Source organism: Amblyomma mixtum, chromosome 1 (genome assembly GCF_055824585.1).
Source record: "Amblyomma mixtum isolate Tamu chromosome 1, ASM5582458v1, whole genome shotgun sequence".
Lineage (NCBI taxonomy): Eukaryota > Metazoa > Arthropoda > Arachnida > Ixodida > Ixodidae > Amblyomma > Amblyomma mixtum.
Window position 1 is genome coordinate 28,534,006 of NC_143012.1, and position 19,801 is coordinate 28,553,806.

Here is a 19,801-nt window from a genome sequence, read left to right on the forward strand (position 1 = left end):
TGCAGACCACGTGGTATGGTGACGTCACACCACGTGACACAATGACGTCACGACAGATGAGAGACGGGGCTCCAACTTGTACCATCGCTGCGGTTGCACGCCGTGCAGACCACGTGGTATGGTGACCTGTGACACAATAACGTCACGACAGATGAGAGACGGGGCTCCAACTTGTGCCGTCGCTGCGGTTGCACGCCGTGCAGACCACGTGGTATGGTGACGTCACACCACGTGACACAATGACGTCACGACAGATGACAGACGGGGCTCGAACTTGTGCCGTCGCTGCGGTTGCACGCCGTGTGAATCACGTGGTATGGTGACGTCACACTCCCGCGCATTTCGAACGCGCGTTCACACTCGGTGTAGGTGAAACGCTCGCTCCACCGGGCAGGCGGACGCGGCTTCCGTGGCAATCCAGGCGCTCACCCAACGCGCGTCTCGGGGTTAGTCGGCGTTCCGCTGTAGCCATGCCGTTGTCTTCCCCCACGACGAAGGCTTAACAATACTGCAGATTGGGCGAGTTGGTTAACATACATCTTGAAAAATTTAGCGCGACACACAAGGACAGAAAGAGTATCCGGTTTTTGGACCTGGAGTTGAAGTTAACCAATCAACATGTTTGCTGGGTGTATGCTCCAAAGGCGGGTAAGCCCCTTCTAAACTTCCAGTCCCAGCATTCAAGACTTGTCAAGGACGGCATAGCCATGTCCGGAATGACCACAGCCCTGAGGCAGTCGTGTCCCCACCGACTTGAGGAAGGTTTTTTGAGACAAGTGGCCAGACTACAAGAAGCTGGTTACCCTCAAAAGCATCTTGCCCGGCTTACGGAGCGACTATTGCTAAAACTGAAGCGCGAGGCTTTCCCCTCGGTTCAGGAACCAGCGGACCGGCCACGCCAGAAGGTTGCATGTATGCCATACATACACGGGCTGTCTCATCGACTACGGAAGATCGCAGCTAAGCATGATGTGCAGCTGGTCTTTTCAGCTGATAACAAGGTCGGGAGAGTGTGCGCGGCAGTTCGGAACAGGCTAGACAAGACACTGCCTCGAAAATCCCCGCGGGAGTGTTCTGCCAGTCATGCCAGCGATTTCACCGCCTGCGAAAAGGGGGTTGTGTACAAGGTGCCATTGGCCTGCGGGAAGGTGTATTACGGCCAAACGGGCAGGTGCATCAATGTGCGGCTGCAGGAGCACAAGAATTCACTGGACTGCAGGAAACCGGTGTCTTCGAACCTTGTTTTGCACTGCCGTGAGTGCAAGGATCTCGGGACCGGCAAGTGCTCGCCGAACCTTGACAACACTACGATTGTGTACAAGAATGACAACGTGTTGTGTAGGGAAATTTACGAGGCATATAGTATCGCCAAGGCTCATGACACGTGCGTGGCCAAACCGTCCGTTACTATACGGGAAAAAGAGGTAGCTTATCTGGACAAGTGCTTTGCGTCTTGATAGCAGGAGCTGGCGGTGACTGTTGTGTTTAGTTTTCTTCTTTTGGTTTTTGACCAACGATTTTATCGCACTTTCTTCCTTTATAATTCTACGTGTTTTCGAATAAACTTCCAGTTGTTAGTACAGCGCTCGTGTCGTCTACTCTTTCTGTCCTTGTGTGTCGCGCTAAATTTTTCAAGACGAACGAATGAGGCGGTTTAACAGCAAACCCGGGCAGAACTGGGCATATTACAGGGGGTGCTGTACTACACATTTTTACGCCCATAAGGGTGTAAATATGCTTGTCCCAGAGCGAGCACCCTATGGGCGCCTTGAACAGCATCCCTCTAGAATGCCGCGTCCCTTTTGCGATTAAAACAGCCGAAAACAAAGACGAGACGAGAGACGTGGTCCTCGTCACTCGTTTGGCCTCCCATTTTCGTATGTGCGCTGTGTTTTCATCTTGAATATGGATCACCAACAACCTCAAAATCACTCCCTTCTCAGGTCCTTTCTACAGCCAGCGATATCCCAGCAGAAAAAAAGAAACTATAGAATGTTGCCTAAAATACGATAAACTGTTGTGTCGTAACTACCAATTTTTCTGTAGAACTGTATATTTTTTACTGCAGTATCTTTCTGTGGTATGTTTCCGTTTGGGGCTACATAGTATAGCACAGTACTGCAGAAAAATCTGCTGTAATTGCTACAAAAAATTACGTGGTTACTACAAGGTCACGGTTAAAAATACCGCGAAAAATAATTTGATGACGGAAAATTTTGCCTTGTGTTTTAGAATGAAGTGACAATTCGATGGATGTGCCAAACTCCCGCCCACTGGGGCATGACTACTGATGACGTACTGACATCGCACAGTACACGGGCCTCGAATTTCTCCTGAATTTCTTTGGAGGAGAAATTCGAGGCCCGTGTACTGTGCGATGTCAGTGCACGTTAAAGAACCCCAGGTGGTCGAAATTTCCGGAGCCCTCCACTACGGCGTCTCTCATAGTCTGAGTCGCTTTGGGACGTTAAACCCCATAAACCAACCAACCATTTTGTAGAGCGAGAGGTGGCACTGACAAGAGCGGCCCTTCCTCCCCCCCCTTCCACCCCCCCCCCCCTCCCCGCCCTTACTCCCCTGCGGCTCAGGCCTGTACAGCAGTTCCTCTGGCGGCAGGTGAACGTGGCAGGTTTCCGCTGTGACGTACCACGGCGCCACTTATCTGCACAGAGAAATCCCGCATACAGCTACCGGTGCAATAAGGTCACCACTTCATCTCCATGCTTGCACTCCCTGAATTAAGGCGGCACGGGCAAGTTACAGCGTCATGCAGCGTCGTACGTTACAGTTGGGGTACCCCTTCGTTTTGCTTCACAACGTGAGCACTTCATTGCCAACAGTGAACGCTTCGCTGCACCCTGCTCCTGCTTCATGCATGCTAACATGAAGGCAGCGTGTCTTTTTCACGCAAGCCACGTCCAGACTGCAGGATCAGGCGCTCTCAGGCATTGCAGACCGGACTTGGACGTCGACTTGAGGTATATGGTAGCGACGACAAGACGGCCAGATCACAGTTCGTAATTGCGTATCTTCCTTTTTGTCACAGCTCTCATAGCTTAAGTCGCTTTGGGACGTTAAATCCCATTAAACTAACAACTTTTTGTCACACCCTCTATATATTTATTTATTTTTCATTTATTTATTTATTTATACTCACCCTTCGCCGTACCATAAAAGAGGTCTACCTTGAGCTCCGGCTAGACAAACGCCTTTACCCTCCCCCTCATCCATCACTCACGGTGCAGGAGGCTCGCCTTCTTCGGCACATCCAAATGAATGCAGTAATCACCCCGTCCCGCCTCTTTCTCTATCGCTATCGGTCGGACCCTTCCTGTCCCAACTGCCCCTGTATCTATGCGGACCTGGCCCATTGCCTCTTCTATTGCCTGGCTGCTCAGCAGTCGGGTTCCTACCCCCACCTTCTTTATCCATCACCACCTGGCTCGACTAGCTTGGCGCTGAAGGGGAGGAAGAACAGCGACTCCTGGTCACCCAGGCGGTCGACATGCTCGGCCTGCAAATTACGGCCGAATAAAAGTCTTGTACTACTACTACTACTATTTATTTATTTATTTACTTATTCAGGATACCCTCAAGGGCCCTCAGTTAGAGGGTATTACATGAGGGGCAAAACACAACTACATAATAGGGATTACAAAAGGGAAGCAGAAATGGGGATAAACTCCACAAAATAAAAGCGCAAGCGTATTCATAAAAGGAAATACTATAAACAGATATTTCCGAGAGAAAAAAAAGGCAGAAACAACGAAAAAAAGGCATGAAATGATACACAAGAAGGGTAAAAATAAAAATACAAATAAGGAAAGCAATCAAAACGTCCCCTTTCATTCAAAAGAAAACATTCGACAGAAGTCTGTCTGGTTGGGAAATTTAATGTTAGGAGAAGGTAAGTGACGCCAACCAAGTAAAATACAGGAAAAACGACGTTTCGGGACCGGCTCGGCCCCTTCTTCACGGTGTGGCTACGGGCGAGCGCAGTGGAGGACCTCCGGGTCAATGGCCGCAGCCCATGGACATAGGATGAGGGGAGTGTCCCCAGGGAACGATTAACAAATCCCCATTCCTTCGCCTGCTTCGGGATGACGGACTAGAAGCTCACGGCGCCAGTAGGTAATTCCCCCCCTACCGTGTCGTCTGAAGTCGGGAGGGGGTCGCGCGCTTCGGACGCTGTCCAAGCCCGCGGGGATTGGGGAGAAAGACCGTGAACAACCCTGTCGGGGCCGCAAGGGGCCGACGACCGCTCTCAAGGGGGTGGGGGGTCAGTAAGGTCGGCGACGTCAGAAATAGCTAAGCAGTGGACTTACTGGCGCCTCTAGAGTCGGGCTCTGGCGAGCACTGGGCTCCGCCCACTTGCATGCACAGTGCCATTGCTGCAGTATTGGTTGGAATTGGGCGAGAGAAGGTGTGATAAAGTTCCGCCCAATTATCGAGGGTATTAAAACCCGCTGCGAACAAAGAACAGGCGGGAGCGCGCCGGGTCTCAGTCTCGGCCGCTTTTCCACAGCCCTTCTTTTAAACCGCCTTTTCTCTAAGTGTTTGTATTTTGCTCCAGTCTTCAATAAATTAGTTTTTTTGCTTCTCAAGAAGTTTGGAGCGGCTGCCCCAACCGGCAACGTGTCGCCGGACAAGTGGACGAAGACGTGAAGTGCCCAGCATACGATCAGACCAACCGGCCATACCTGGACCTTCTTTTTTTAACTGACTCTTTAGGGAGTCTTAAAAGCTGAATGCATGGCAACGTTGTCCCCGGAGCTTTCCGGAAGTATAGGGAGAAAACAAAGTCCCTTTCTGTCTGCTCTGCTGCCATTGCTTCCGGTTAGAAGTAGTTTAATCTCGCTCCGAACGATTCTTTTCGCGAACACGAGCCTAGAAAGAGCCGTTTCACCCAGAACACGTATTTTCTTCACTTTGGATATGAAATGCGCAACGATATGCGTCGCCCATCACAATAGGTTGGACATGAAAACATGGGAAGGTTGCTCACACTTCATCGTCCGCTCCGGAGCTCAACTTTCGGCCGCGGTCATCCTTGGTTGGCCTATTACGAGCACAGTCCCTTCATGAACTTTGATATATACGTAAGGGATACTTCGCCTAACGTACGTACCGAAGTTCGATGATTTACTGCTTCATACCTTAAGTGGTATACCCTGGGATCCCCTAGTGCATCTGGCAATTAAGCAAATCCATCGACCAACTTTCCTTCTTCTCCTTGGAATGTGAGCAACTTTCTAATGAAAATGTTCCCTACCACGTGAAATGATTATGCTCAGTTAAGCACCCACCTAATTCACGCATAAATATGCTTCAAAATGACAAAGGCTGCCGGCAGCAGCGTATACTGCCTTAGTTTTCTTTTTACAAAACGTGCCTATCCATTCCAACACTGCGGTTGAAGTTACATGAAACACCATGTACTTGCATTTACAGGGATGGTCGTCAGTTCGACCTGACGAAACTGCTATAAATATATGAATAAACGATAAATTCCATGGCACAGCGAAAAGTGAGTCCTTCGTGTGGATTCCATGGCTACACAGCGCTGGGAAACCAGCACATAAAGAACGAAGCAGAGCAAGACAAACACCGAATGTAAAAATTACGGGCGCGCCTAATTATCATTTATGCCATGACAGTATACGTTACCATTAGGTCTTTTCCTTAGTTTTAACTGCTTCTCTTCTACTTCTAATCTGCTCTTCATAATTTCGGTTCTTTGCTCAACTTTGCTGACAAACTGCTGAAAAACTTTTCTGTGCTCTTTGCTGAGTCATTTCTAGCCATTTTAATTTTTGCTATTAGTCCTTATCAGTCTTACAAAGTTTTTTTTTGGGGGGGGGAGGGGGGGGGCGGCGGGGGGGCGCTTTTATCGTGAAGCCGCCGGCCTCTCCCCTGCAAGTGGAGAGGAGGATTTCACTCTCTCCTGCCAAGAGGGGCAGGTGGTGAGTGACTCTTTCCACCTGCCAGGTGGCAGGCGGCACGTGCACACGACACCACGCCGTAGGACTACGCCGGACGCTTTTCTTCACGGTAGGGCTATCATGCTAACGCATTAAAACCGAATATTTTAATGCGAAAAATTTATTAAAAGCAGCGCCCTGCGTGCCGCAAGCGAAACGATAAGGGAGGAGCACCCACAAAAGGAACAAAACTGCGCGCCGTTAGGAATTCGTGGAAGGCTTGTCGCCCTTGAAAGCGAAGGTATGTCTCTCGTATCTCAAGTGTCAAGTCGACGCTGTGCGCTGTGCTCAACTAAGCAGTGCGCGCGTACACACCCGTTACCCGCTACGCCGCGAGCTGTCCCGGGGCAGATAAAGAAACGGGCGAGCCTTTCCGCGAAGAAGTGTGAAAACGCTGTATAGCGGTTTCTCAAGAGCAGCGATATGCATGCGCAGCTCTCGCCGCCTCGGCGGGTCCTGAATATTTCATCGCTTGCAAATTCCCACGTCGCCGCGAAGTTGAAGACGACGCGCGACCTGCCCGTGGCTTACGTGACCGTTTTTGCTCGCGCTTCGAGAGCGACAGTGCACTGACCTTTCACTCAATTCTACAATGTTCTCGTCCATGTGCAGCGTATATATGCGCCACAAATGCCGGGAATGTACAGAGCGTCGTCGTATGATATGTCACGTGGCTTATTAGTGATGAAGGAATCCTTTAAGTGCCTTGATACGTAGCCGCTTGTAAAACGATTTTGTTTTCGACCTTCGAGAAGGTGCCGCGTGCGAACATTGGGGATGCAGGCGTTCTTCCACCGTGCTGCGGGCTCCAGCTTCCAGGCTATAGCGATAGGTTTAGGGGGTTCAGGAGTCAACTATAGTCGGATACAAGTCAAGAAAAAAGCGGCTATTCCCCGTCAATGAACCCCGGCCCTTCAAGACAATGGCGTCGGCCGATTCCCATAAACCTGCGATCGTGAGCAACGGGACGATGCAGGGAGAAGATAGTCCCCGACAATGCAGAGAGGGTACTATCCCCTTTCACCTCCCGCTCTCTGCATGATCACTCTAGCAAGTTTTTGAGGATCTGCCGATGACGCCATTGGCTGGAAGGGGGTCCTTTGACGGAGAAAAGCCGCTTCATTCTTGAGTTTTACCGGACTATAGAATCACGGCAACTCGATGCAAGCGGCCGTGATTTCGGAAGGGGCCCGGGTCATTCGTATATTGGAGGGGGGCGGGGGGGCAAGATTTTAGAGAGGCCTGGGCCTCCTCTGGCACCCGACTCCCCCCATTGGATACGTGTCTGGCTGCCGGCCAGGAACTAGACGGCATCGCGAGAGGACGGAGACAATGAAAGAAAACTTTATCCCTTCTGTCGAGGGGTAGTTCGTTACGGAGACAGCTACTGGTGGGATTTACTTCCATATTTTGAGGCGCCCTTGCGCTCTTACCGGTGCCGGTGGATTGATGTCCTTTTAATTCAGCGCGGGCAGGCCGCAGACCGTCCAGGATCTCTGTCGCCATCGTAGACGAAGCGCAGCAGCGCAAGTTTAATTCTTATACTTCCTGCCACGTGTGCAGGGAGCCTAGCTGAAGACGTGCAGAGCTGCAGGCAGGTACTGCAAAAGTAAGTATACTTGTACATCTTCGAACTTCTTGTCCATGAGTGCTGTCTTTAGTTCCTGGACCTCAGGCGCGAGCGCCAAAATGATTCAATGCAGCCACCAGCCAAAGAAAAAAAATGGCAGGGGTTTTACGCAGTTAAACCGAGTAGAAGTGGGAATGGGGGTTCATTCTTCATGTGGAGGGGGGCACTAAGCTCCGCCTTACGGTATGACGTGATATCTCCAGCGGGTTAATGCCCATATATGCAGAATTTGTCATTATCTGCGTAACATTCATAGATGGCAGCGAGTCCTCATACCAAGAGATGCGCCACTGTACTGGCAGGTGGCTGTTTCGATCATGGCCACCGGCAGAAATTGTGTGACCCATGTTGCCCTTCCTGAGCAACCTCATGCGCAGCTGCCGCGATGTTCAACTTACACGATTCATTACCTGAGCTTACCCGAGACTCGGGTATGTTCGGGCAGTAGCTTGGGTTGCTAGACAACGGTGCACGACCGTACGTACATACAGCGACGGAATTCTTGGTCGGTGAAGAAAATAGGAGATGGTCCCCGAGTTCCGGAGCGCGGAGGGCAGAAAACAGGGGAGCATGCCGGCTTCCAGGAAACTACGAGGTCCGCGCATCGGAGCCGCAAGACGACACTGCGCCTCAAGGTCACGAGCCCGGCCGGGCCGAAACTGCAGGTGGCCTCTTTTAAGTGCGCCCCCCCCCCCCGCTTTCCTTCACCCTCTTTTCCCTCTGTGTGTGTTTTGTTTTCTTCCTTCAAGTGCTCTGACTCTATTGCAAATAAACTCCCAGTCTCAAAACGGAACCCAACGAGTGAGCATCGTTTCTTTGGAGGCTCCTGCGTGCGCGGCCCCCCGCCGCCCGAACGAGTCTACGCGCAGTATAAGAATACCAGTGCAGCTCAGTCGTTTTTAAATTTGTGGCGCTAACTGTATTTGTGAGACAGTGACCTAAGTGTCAAAGAAAGAGAGTTGATAACAATCAACATTTGGTGCCGAAACCCGGGAACTTAGTCAACTGCCATCAAAGACGCCATGGAACGACTCCAAAAGAAGCAAGCCGCACTACGTCAAGCCATCGAAAAGATCATCGCAGCAGCCACCGCCCTCCTACAAGAGCCTGCAGCACAAAGCGGTGAGCTTGAAGAACAATTTGACCTCCTTATCGAACAAGCAGAAGAGCTAAAATCGGTTAACGACAGCATTGAGAAGAAAATTGACCTACAGGAACTCGACGCAGAATTAGCCGCCGTATCTGCTTACAGTGAGAAGATTAGCATCACGAAAACTAGAATAAAAAGAGCCCTACGAAACCAAACTTCTTACGAAGACCGGTCAAGAACTCGATCAGTAACGGGGAACCCTTCCGAGTCTCAGCCTTCAGTTCACGCCAGCGTTACCACGAGCCAGCTTCCATCGGCAACAACCAAACTTCCGAAGTTGGAAATCGCCAAGTTTAATGGAGACCTGAGATCATGGCAGAAATTTTGGAATCAATTCGACTCAACAATCCACAAAAATGGCTCTCTTTCATCAATCGATAAATTTCAGTACCTGACAAGTTATCTAACAGGGAAGGCGGCAGCGGCTATCGAAGGGTTATCCCTAAGCAATGAAAATTACGGAATTGCCATCAGGACCCTCACAGAAAGATTTGGGAGAGAAGACGTCATTATCGAAGAACACATGTCTCGCTTGCTCGGTGTTCGCCCGGTAAACAACCTCCATGACACAGAAAGGCTCAGGACCCTTTATGATGAGGTACAGTCGGGAGTCCGAAGCCTCGAGGCACTGGGCGTGATATCAAGCACGTACGGCGTGTTGTTGCTGACTGTCCTTCGGAAGAGCATCCCAGATCAACTTAGCCTCGAATACTACCGAAGGAAGGCTGCCACTTCAACCGTTCCCCAAGACGAGCTCCAAGACTTCCTCGATTTCTTGAGAACGGAAGTGGAGAGCAGAGAACGAGCACAGTGCAGCAGCCGACAGTCACTGAACAGGGATGTTAAACCGAGGGAGCCAAGCATTAAGGGGAAGCCACCATCTGCAGCCGTCTTTGCTGTAAAGGGAAGTGAGTCACAGTGCTCATTTTGTGGGGCAGAAGACCACGTTACGGCAGACTGCGTGGCCTCCGTTGCGCCAGAAGCCAAGAGAGAGATCCTGGCCAAAGAAAGACGATGCTTTAAATGCACGAAAATGAATCATCGAGCAGCCGAATGCCGAACAGCAAAGTGGCTCAAGTGCGCGAAATGTTTCGCCCGGCACGCTACTGGCGTCTGCGATCTCAGCAAGTCGACACCACCCCTTTCTAGAAACGGTTCTGCACCTCTCGAGGTTGTCGTGCAGTCATCGTTACAGGTGGCACAGACTGGCTGCACGCCCCGCGTGCTCCTACAGACAGCGCAAGCATGGGCGGAATCGAAACAGAAGCGCGCCTTGGTGAGGATTCTGTTCGACGGTGGCAGCCAGAGAACTTTCGTAAAGCGAGAAGTATCCCGACGTCTCAAACTTCAAGTGGTGGGAGAAGAACGTCTCGCCATTCACACCTTTGGGACCACTACGCCAAACGTCACAACATGCAACAGAGTCGAGTTGTGTCTACGAAGCCGACATGACGACCACGTAATAAGAATCGAGGCCCTCGAGGTTCCAGAGATTTCCGGGGACTTCCTGCCACCACCTGACGCCTCCGCTACCAGCCTGGCTGCAGACCAAGGGCTCCAACTCGCTGACCTGGCCCCGGACGACCATCGACATAACACCGGAGTCTCTCTCCTGATTGGAGCTGACCATTACTGGGACGTCGCCACTGGAAGTGTCAAGCGGGTCAACGACAAGCTTGTCGCCGTGGAGACCATCTTTGGGTGGACGCTGCAGGGTAGAGTGGCAAGAAACACAGCGACGACCTGTCTGACAGCCACCGGAGTCATGCGCGTGTTGGTAACCACTGAGCAAGAAAACGACGACCTCTCCAGGCAGCTGAAGTCATTTTGGGAATTGGAACATCTTGGAATCGTTGACACAGAAACCACAGAGAATGGAGACGAAGTTCTTCGAAGCTTTCAAGAAAGCGTCACCTACAGAAATGGCCGTTATCAGGTCTCTCTGCCCTGGAAAGAAAATGCCTCAGATTTGGCGGATAACAAGGCCATAGCTGCGCAGAGACTTCGGTCGTTGACAACAAAGTTGATAAGAAACGACGGCGACATGCAAGCTTACGACCGAGCGCTGAGAGAATACCTGATTGCTGGGCACGCTGAGGAGGTCGACGAAAATGGTGAGTCCCCAAAGGGACCTATTTATTACCTCCCGCATCGAGGCGTTGTCAGACCAACAAGCGAAACAACTAAGCTGAGGGTGGTCTTCGATGCCTCCTCGAGCGCACGAGGCGAGATTTCGCTAAATGATGTTCTCTCTGCGGGACCAAATTTGAACCCAAATCTCTCAGACACCCTAATCAGGTTTCGAACCCACAGAATAGCTGTCATGGCCGATATAGAAAAGGCTTTCCTCCAAGTGCAGCTGGTCGAAAGTGACCGCGACGCCTTGCGCTTTCTCTGGTACGAGCGACCTCCCAAGCAGTCAGAAGCTCTTCCTCCTATAAAGGAGTATCGAATGACACGAGTGCCCTTCGGGGCAACATCAAGCCCCTTTTTGCTCGCGGCAACTCTGAGGTATCACATTGAGTCAGTGCAAGACGTTTATCCGAGCACAGCGAATATACTCAAGAACAACCTATATGTGGACGATTTGGTGACAGGCGCTGACTCAGTTGAGGAGGCGGAGCGCATCTGCCAAGAATCGCAGCACATTGTGCACAAGGCAGGCATGCATCTATGCAAGTGGCGATCGAATTCGATTGAACTTTCGACGATGTTATCCGAAAATGAGAATGCACGAGGCAGCTTGCCGGAGTTCACAATGACCAAGATCCTGGGTGTCGAATGGAGGCCTCACCAAGACGATTTCATGTTTGAGATGAACACCCTAATAGAATTTTTGAGATCGCGGCAAGACACAAAGAGGTTTTTGCTGCAAGCGTCTGCGCGTATTTTCGACCCCTTCGGTTTCCCCGCACCAATTTCTACTACGACGAAGATCTTATTTCAGACCCTTTGGGAGCGAGGCACAGATTGGGATGAGAAACTGCCTCCAGATGTACTTGACCGATGGGAGATTTGGTGCCAGCAGCTCCCTGAGCTTCGCCACATTTCCGTACCCCGTAAAGTCGCCTTGAAAGAAGAGCATGCCCAGAAGGAGCTTCACATTTTCTGTGATGCCAGCCCGAAAGCTTACGGTGCCGTTGCTTACACTAAAACAACAAATGAAGACGGGAACTTCACTGTATCCCTTCTGATGGCTAAAACAAAGGTGGCGCCATTAAAGCGCTTGTCATTACCGCGGTTGGAGCTGATGGGGACCCTAACAGGAGCTCGGTTGGCCAGTGCAGGCCCTTTTCCCTCTCGAACTCCTAAGCGAAGATGTCCCACATACAGCACAAATGAGCTGAAGCTCATTGCGGGGGAGGATGAAGAAAATAGGAGATGGTCCCCGAGTTCCGGAGCGCGGAGGGCAGAAAACAGGGGAGCATGCCGGCTTCCAGGAAACTACGAGGTCCGCGCATCGGAGCCGCAAGACGACACTGCGCCTCAAGGTCACGGGCCTCGGGCCGAAACTGCAGGTGGCCTCTTTTCAGTGCGCCCCCCCCCCCCCCCCGCTTTCCTTCACCCTCTTTCCCTCTGTGTGTGTTTTGTTTTCTTCCTTCAAGTGTTCTGACTCTATTGCAAATAAACTCCTAGTCTCAAAACGGAACCCATCGAGTGAGCATCGTTTCTTTGGAGGCTCCTGCGTGCGCGGCCCCCCGCCGCCCGAACGAGTGTACACGCAGTATAAGAATACCAGTGCAGCTCAGTCGTTTTTAACTTTGTGGCGCTAACTGCATTTGTGAGACAGTGACCTAAGTGTCAAAGAAAGAGAGTTGATAACAATCAACAGTCGGTATTGGTGACCGTATGAGTGATTTCGCACCAAAAGAAAATAAGACCCATTTTGACACACGGCTAATAAAGTAACGTAGCTCCGGGATGATGATTATGTTGTTGGTGTTGGAGAAGGAGGAACAAACTTTACTTAAAGGACGATAGCGCTGAAGCTCTTGTAGTACCCGGGATGGCCCCCAGCTGTCCAGAAGGTTTATGGCTGCCGCTTCCCGCTTCGCCCGGTCGGTCAGCCTAAACGGACGGACGGACGGCAAATAGATCTTAAGGATGGTGTTGAAATGATTCACAATAATTTTTGCATTTCTTTCTCAACGTTAATACAAAGAGCGAGGTTGATTTTGTCGGCTGTGCAAGTGCCCTAGGTTTACAAGACTGGGAAGGCAGAGCGATTACAGTTACGAGTTAGTGAAATAGTTTAAAGTTTTCAAAATGCCGCAGAAGTGCTCCTTCTTTTATCAACTCCGAGGCAGTCATGCGCCTTCCAAAGCAGGCGAAGCTTGCAAATGGATCGCGGCACTCCGAAAGCCTTTCCAGTGACTCCAGTAATGCAGACATCGCTGGATAGGCATACTCTCGTGTCCTTTAAACCATTCCGGAGGTCGTGTCACCAGCACCACCGGCAAGAAGACGTATGCATGCATGCCGTCTATTGTTCGAAGGAGAAGACGCGTACACAGTGCTGTCTAGAGGAAAGTGGACAGAAACAATGGATAATTAGCGGAAATCCCTTGGCTCACGTATGATGAGTAGGCGCACAATGCATGCCAGCTCACGATGAATCATGTTTCCTTTAGTACTATTAAGAAGCATACTACCTGCGCGCCTGCCCTTGATATGCTTGCAGGTCGTTCGCAAGCACTTCTGCAGCTGCCAATAACGCCTAGACCTCAAGGTGTCAGCCACGGAGCAAGACGACGGCTTTCCCCAGCACTAAAAGAAAACTGCAGGGCCTTTCCTTGCAGGTCGGCTTGTGTTTTGCCTGTCTACCTATAGACAAGGAAAAGAGAAGCGGAACGCGTGCCTCCAAGTTCGATCTCCGAAGTCGGGACAATTTTTCTTGCTTCTTCCTCGACTAAACTCTCGGCATCGTTGAAGCTATGCGGCTTACTTTCGCAGTCGGCTCCGTGTCACTGGTTTGCACGTAGAAAGTATCGCCGCAGCTTGGGGCATTTTCCTCGACGTTTCACTTGTCTTGAGAGTTCGCCATGCTTGCTACAGTTCTAACCTGGGCACGTTGCTCCATTTGCTCTCTTTTGCTTACGTATACTTAGCGCTCGCATTCCGTATGCAGTGCACATAGGGCGAAACCTATGTCTGGAACGACCGAGCTGTGCGTTCCACAACTCCCAAAGTCGCTACGACCAGGAAGGCAAAAAATGACGATGAAATAAACCAAACCAAACCAAACTCATATCCAGACCATTGTTAACCAAATGTTATCGCTTGATATCGCGTGTTCAGCCCTAAACACGTCCAGAACGTGTTCTAGACAAGCGTTTTGCCCTCTGTACTATTTGTGCTAACCCATGCAAGTTAGGTCAGTGGTAAACTGACATCATGTATACGCGTTCTGCGACTGACGGAAGATTCTCGGACACACTGAAGTACTCTAGGAGCGAGGTCAAAGGTCAAATCGGGCGTATAAGTCATCTTGCAGAGGTTATGGGCGCGGTTTCTTGAAGCCGCTGTGAGCATGGAGATCTTCGCAAGGCTCAGTGAAACAGGAATTTGAATCCAGTATTTCTATTTAAGAGGTATAACGCTCTCGATCTGGGCTCCTTGAGGACAAAACGCACCCACAGAAAGAGGCTCGCCCAATGCCTGTATCGCTTGCGCCTCGGTCGTCCAAGCAGATGCAATCTGCAAGCACAAGATGCTTCGCCTCCACCAAGGTCCTTGTGACCAACATACTTCCCGGAAAGCGCACCGAGGATCGTCCACGGGTCGTTAGTTATTGGCCAGAGAGCCGATCGACTTATCGCCGCGGGGCATCGCCCAGATACCTTGTCCGCTTGCCTGTCCGTTATAATAGCGGGTAAGAAGGACTCGTTCCAAAGGTCACGAGAGGTGGAAAGCGCCCTTCTTCTTCGCTGATCCCGCGCGCGGTGTCGGTCGTGTACCCCCAGGCGTAGTACGCACACACAGGCGCGCGACGACCTTCCTCGAATGTAACGTCGTCTCCCGAGGCCGGGCCCGACTGGCATTCCCGCTTCTTCCTCAACTCTTTTTCGTTTACCCACTCGGGACGGACGGCCGCCGACCGGCGCGGTTTTCTCTCCGCATTTTCACCCTTTTCACTGAACGAGCGCGCTGTCTTGTCCTTCCGGCGCCGTCGACAGGCAGCTCGACCACGCAGTTCAGCCTGTCTGACGTCGGGCGCGCTCCGCTCCGCGGCGAACTCACCCGCCCGCTGCTGCCCGCTCACCATCCCAGGAATGCAGCCCTCCACCAGCAGCGCGAAGTAGAGGACAGGTTCTCGCTCGCTTTTGCTTTGGTGTTTTGTTGCCGCAGCCGCCGCCGCCTCCTCCGCCAGTCGTCATCGCTCGCAAGAAAGCTCGCCTGCGGCCGAGGGTGAGGAGGAAGCTGCACTTTCCGGGCTACCCCTTCACCTCCTCCTCCACCGCCGTGGCCCGCGAGCAGCGAAACGCCGGCCAAGTCGACCAGTCTCGCGAGAGCGAGGTGGTGGCTCGCAGGTGTACCCCTCCTCTTCGCCGTATCCTCTCCACGGCTTTCTTGCTCGCCGCAGGCTGCCACGGCGACCGACCCGACGAAGAACCGAAGCCGACCGACTGAACGCCGACGGCAACGATTTGCTCGCGAAAGCTTGGCGGCGACATCCCCCCGTTTGTTCCAGTGTGTTTGTGTGTGTGCGCAAGGAACGGAGTTCACGCATCGCGGTCTGGTAGTGTGCTCCATCGGAACCATGCCGGCTACGCGGTGGCGGGCGCCGCGGCTGTGACTTCGAGGACGTGTACTACCAGCTGAGTGCTGCTGCTCCTGCTGTTGCTCCGAGGAGTGTGAAACGACGCGGCTCGCCTGTTGGCTCGCGTCGGTCGCCATGCGTGGGCCAACGTTGATCCTGCGGCGGTTCGTGGTCGCGGCTGCCGTCTTCTGCGCTGCGGTTGTGGTCCACCCGTGTCTCGGGCACGTAGCCCTAACCTTTCCGCCGGCCAGGCGGTACGACTTGGACTTTCTCGACAATGGCCGAACCAAAGGGCCCTGCGGCATGCCCAAAAGTGAGTGTTCGAAAGCGGCGTGCTGTTGGTGCTCTGGATTGCCCGTCGATTGCTGGTTTTAGCGGCCGCCACGCAGCGTCGGCGCTACGCGGCAACTTGGGTGGCCGAAACTGTTCTAAATCTAGTTTGTTGATTCCGATTCACGACCTCTCATTTGTTGCCCCCCAAGCAGTTTCTTGGGCAGTGAACTGTGCTGCTGGTTAAGGAGGGGGTTCTAGGCAAACCTTTTGGTCTTTATCCACTACTTTCTTAAACGGTAAACTAAACTGCTTGTGGTGGAAAAGGGCTCAGTCAAGTTCCTGGACTTCGCCAACCTGTTTGTTTCTGAGCGATAAACTGAGCGGCTAAAGACAGGGAATAGAAAAATGGTCTGGCTCTCTAAAGACAGTTCGAAGGGGTGCGCCAGACTTTCGTTTCGAATGATAAGCTACAGTCTTTGTCAAAAGTAACCAGGCTGCATGGTTTGCTTCTAGCTCGTACAGTGGAGCCCTTACAGCTCCCCTGATGCTGAAATGGTCGTTAAAAAGGTACGGACTGAGAGTCTTCTTACCTTCCAGCACCTTTTGATCTCTAGGAAAGCCACAAGGTATCCACTATACAAACTAGAAGCAAACCATGCAGCCTGGTTACTTTTGACAAAGACTGTACAACTTTAACGCAATGTACAGTCTTCGTCAAAAATATACAGCCCAAGGGGTTTGCTTCCAAACCGTGTAGCGGGGCTCTGAAGCACATTTGACAGTCCCAAGCTTGGGAGGGTTGAGGACTTGAGTTCCTCTCGCCTTCGTGAGATTAAGGTTCCTGAGTATGCAAGAGGAACCGCGCTGGAGGGCTCAGAAGAAGGCTCCTTGGGCTGTATACTTTTGACAGAGACTGTACGTACGGCCATTTAGTACAGAGTGCAAAATGACTTTGCGAGTACGACGTATTCGATTCGCGGCGGGTTGTACCACATACACTCTTCAACTGCCCCGTTTGAACTGTCAGGGAGAAACGCGCGCCGCGTGAGGTCAAGCAACGGTCGACGGACGAATGCCTTTGCGTAGGTGAGATGATGAACGGCGCGCGCCCCTCCAGGGGTTCTCAGCGGGTCGTGGCGTCATCCGTCACCGAGAGACTTCACATGCCTCGCGCCGCATAGCTCTCCGGGCCGATATCGATTATGCAAACGATCCGCCGCCGTTGTGTATCGAGAAGCGTGTCAGACCCGTTGTGTGACGTCAAACGAGTCACGACTCTGAGCGGCGTGCTCTTACGTAAGCGATTTCGAAGCAAAACTGCGTTTGACTTCGGTATTGCAAGTTTTCTTTTTGTTGTTATTCACAATTGCCTTCGTCGATCCGCCTTTGTCAGTAATGATATGCATCGAAGCTGTAGCGAGACATTCCATACGACAAATACTTAATTTTCCAGACTGACTGTCGACTTCCAGTGACGGAAGCGTACGACACAGTCGCGCAAGAGAAACATGGCATGCAATTTGTCAACCTGAATGGAATGTATAACACGAGCGCATAGCGCTTAGAGAACAAGCACTTGGCTGTGCAGAGGCTTTACGAAAGACTACTCAACATTTATGACAGAACATGACGGAAAGACGACTGGTACTCCATACAGTTATACAAACTTTCTGCTTATGAGGTCCGACTAGCGCAGCTGTGTTTTTTAATATGTCACTTCTTTGTGCTGTATCTCATTTAATGTATGTAATCCAGAAACTTAAAGCAATTACGGTGAATTTTACGGCACTTAAGAAATCTTGTGTCAGAAATCGTGATGCAAAGAAGGTCGTCAACCCTTTAAATCGTGAAATTATCCCGCTCACGCCTTTCTTTATGTGAATATCAATGCCTCGATGGTGATAAGACCAAGCTCAAGCACCCCAAAACAGCACAGACACCACAATCATCAGCCAGGTCAAGCCCGAAGCAGGACAACGGCATTAGGAGGTATTCATGTGACGTCACGGGCGCCATTTTGTTGCACACCGCATAGTTTCAGCACTGCAGGCATGGTGACGGCGATAAACCGTCGATAAGCCGATAAGCCACATGTCGTGCTGACTACTTCATCTTGTTAGCTATTAGACTATCTCTTAGACCACTTCTTGTGTTATCCACGCATTACGCGCCTTGCTCGAAGAGGCCATTTGCTCGTCTTCATTCCAGCTGGGATCAACTTGCTTTTTTTTTTCTATAATCCACCGAGCACTTTTCCTCTATCTCAACGTTACACGTATCATTTTTCTTTTCCTTCACTCTTCCAGCTTTTTCCTTGCACCCAAACTTTCCGCTCTTTCAATGACAACTGGTAGAGTACATCGGTTCTATACTTTCCTCCTGACTGGAAACAGAAAGCAGCTGTTCATAGACTGGCGTTGCCTCCCAGACGAAGGGTCAAACTCCACATCAGCAGCGAACAGTTCTGTGAGAGCACAAGTTCAGATGTAGTGGTATGCCGTTCGAGGACAGTAGTGCCGTTCTACGGACATGCCTACTGCGAGGAAAATACTCGGCTACCCTGGACAGAGCTTCACAAGATGCAGCACTGCCCAACGACGCAATCCGTCACCTGGCCGTAGAACGACCATGGCAAAACACCACCCGTTCCAACTGTCTAACAGGCTACCGCAAAGCTGAGGTCCCTCACACTGCGAATTAAAATTATGAACGAAGCAGCGGCTAGAACATTGTCCGTGTCCTCGGAACGTAGGTATACCTGATCAATCCGAAGTGATTTCACCTCTGCGGTAAAGCACCTCACTGCTTTCTTTTTCCTTTGTTCTGTATCACTCATTTTTTCCGATAGCGGATACCTCCGTAGATCACCCGCTAGAAATAGCCTGACTACAGATATCATTACCGTGCCCGTTCCAAGTTATAACCATCATCATCAGAAACAGCCTTACTGCGTCTATACTGCAGAACAAATGCATCTCCCATATCCCTGCTATTAACCCTACCTCCGCCATGTTCCAGCAATCCTGCAGCCACTTGACTTTCCCCGCTGGGGCAGAACAGTAAGATAGAAACAAAGTTCTTATTTAGATCCGTACCTCATCTTTGGGGTTCAAAACATCCCTGCGCTCACGTTTCTCGAAGTTTCTCATTACTAACAATTAGGAACAGCGCCCAGCCGGTGCCCCTAAGCCTAGCGGCCTATCACATTCTGTTCTGAAATAACTTGGTCATTCTCTTTCTTTCTTACGTCACAGATGAGTCAACGGGCTATTTCGGAATGTTCAAAGCCATGCGCCACATGGTGGCAGCCAAGGAAACTAGAAGCGCTGGTTCCGAATTTCCGGTAATGAATGGTTACCTGAGAGAGCGCGAAGAGGCCTGCCTAGACCGTACATCTTTTCCTCCTAAAAACGCACACAGCAACTGTTTTGGTAAAGGTGTCATTTGTCGCGTGTACGCTTCCTCGGTTAGAGTGCAATGTCCGTCAGTGAGCACGATCCTAAACTGCACCACGTTTCCCCAGCTTGCCTGACTACTTACGATTGGTTGTCCGTCGCGCTCTTCTCCTATAGTAGCTGGCTGGCTTGAACTGATTAGCTCCTCGTATAAATCATACATTTTAGGAATACGGGCCGCTTCTGTTCATACCGAGAAAGATAAACCGATTTTCGAAATGACGTGTCGATGTGTGTACAGCTTTCATTGTACCATGCGTACTTGGCACAGGGCCGGTTTGGCCCTGCAAGCACTATACAAGTACGTACTCTGATTTACTTTGCCAGTGTCCGGATTAGAATTCAAAATATTTTCCTTTAGAAAGCGAGGTCTTTTCCTCTTGCTAACATCTCCCTCTTTACAGACCTCATTCCACGGTACGCCGTTTACTGGGCAAAATGCTCTTAATTGGAGGGTTTTCGATAAGCTCTGATGGGCGGAAGGTTGCGAGCTCACTGCCTGACCGTGTTTCGTTGGAGGCGAAGGAAGACAGGATTCGCGTATTGAGATTT

At 51.2% G+C, this 19,801-nt stretch overlaps 2 protein-coding genes across 2 annotated transcripts in view; both read left to right on the top strand.

The window, feature by feature from the left end:
- Window positions 1-9,794: 9,794 nt before the first annotated feature.
- On the top strand, window positions 9,795-15,391 carry LOC149365876 (uncharacterized). The gene is made up of 2 exons (XM_089569376.1): window positions 9,795-11,420; window positions 15,110-15,391. Exons 1-2 carry the CDS (start codon window positions 9,795-9,797, stop codon window positions 15,389-15,391), a joined length of 1,908 nt encoding a protein of 635 aa, XP_089425502.1.
- The window catches only part of LOC149365877 (uncharacterized), a 53,576-nt gene continuing 49,026 nt past the window's right edge, over window positions 15,252-19,801 (top strand). The window contains exon 1 of the mRNA XM_089546957.1: window positions 15,252-15,834. Coding sequence (XP_089403083.1) covers window positions 15,657-15,834 — 178 coding nt within the window. The 5' untranslated portion in view covers window positions 15,252-15,656. The remainder of the gene's footprint in view (window positions 15,835-19,801) is intronic.

Bases quoted from the DNA above. Each gene is read 5' to 3' on its own strand.
- LOC149365876 (XM_089569376.1), top strand. From the start codon at position 9,795: ATGAATCATCGAGCAGCCGAATGCCGAACAGCAAAGTGGCTCAAGTGC. The intron at 11,421-15,109 runs GCAGGCATGCAT...TTGTTGCCGCAG, and splicing joins CGCAGCACATTGTGCACAAG to CCGCCGCCGCCTCCTCCGCC.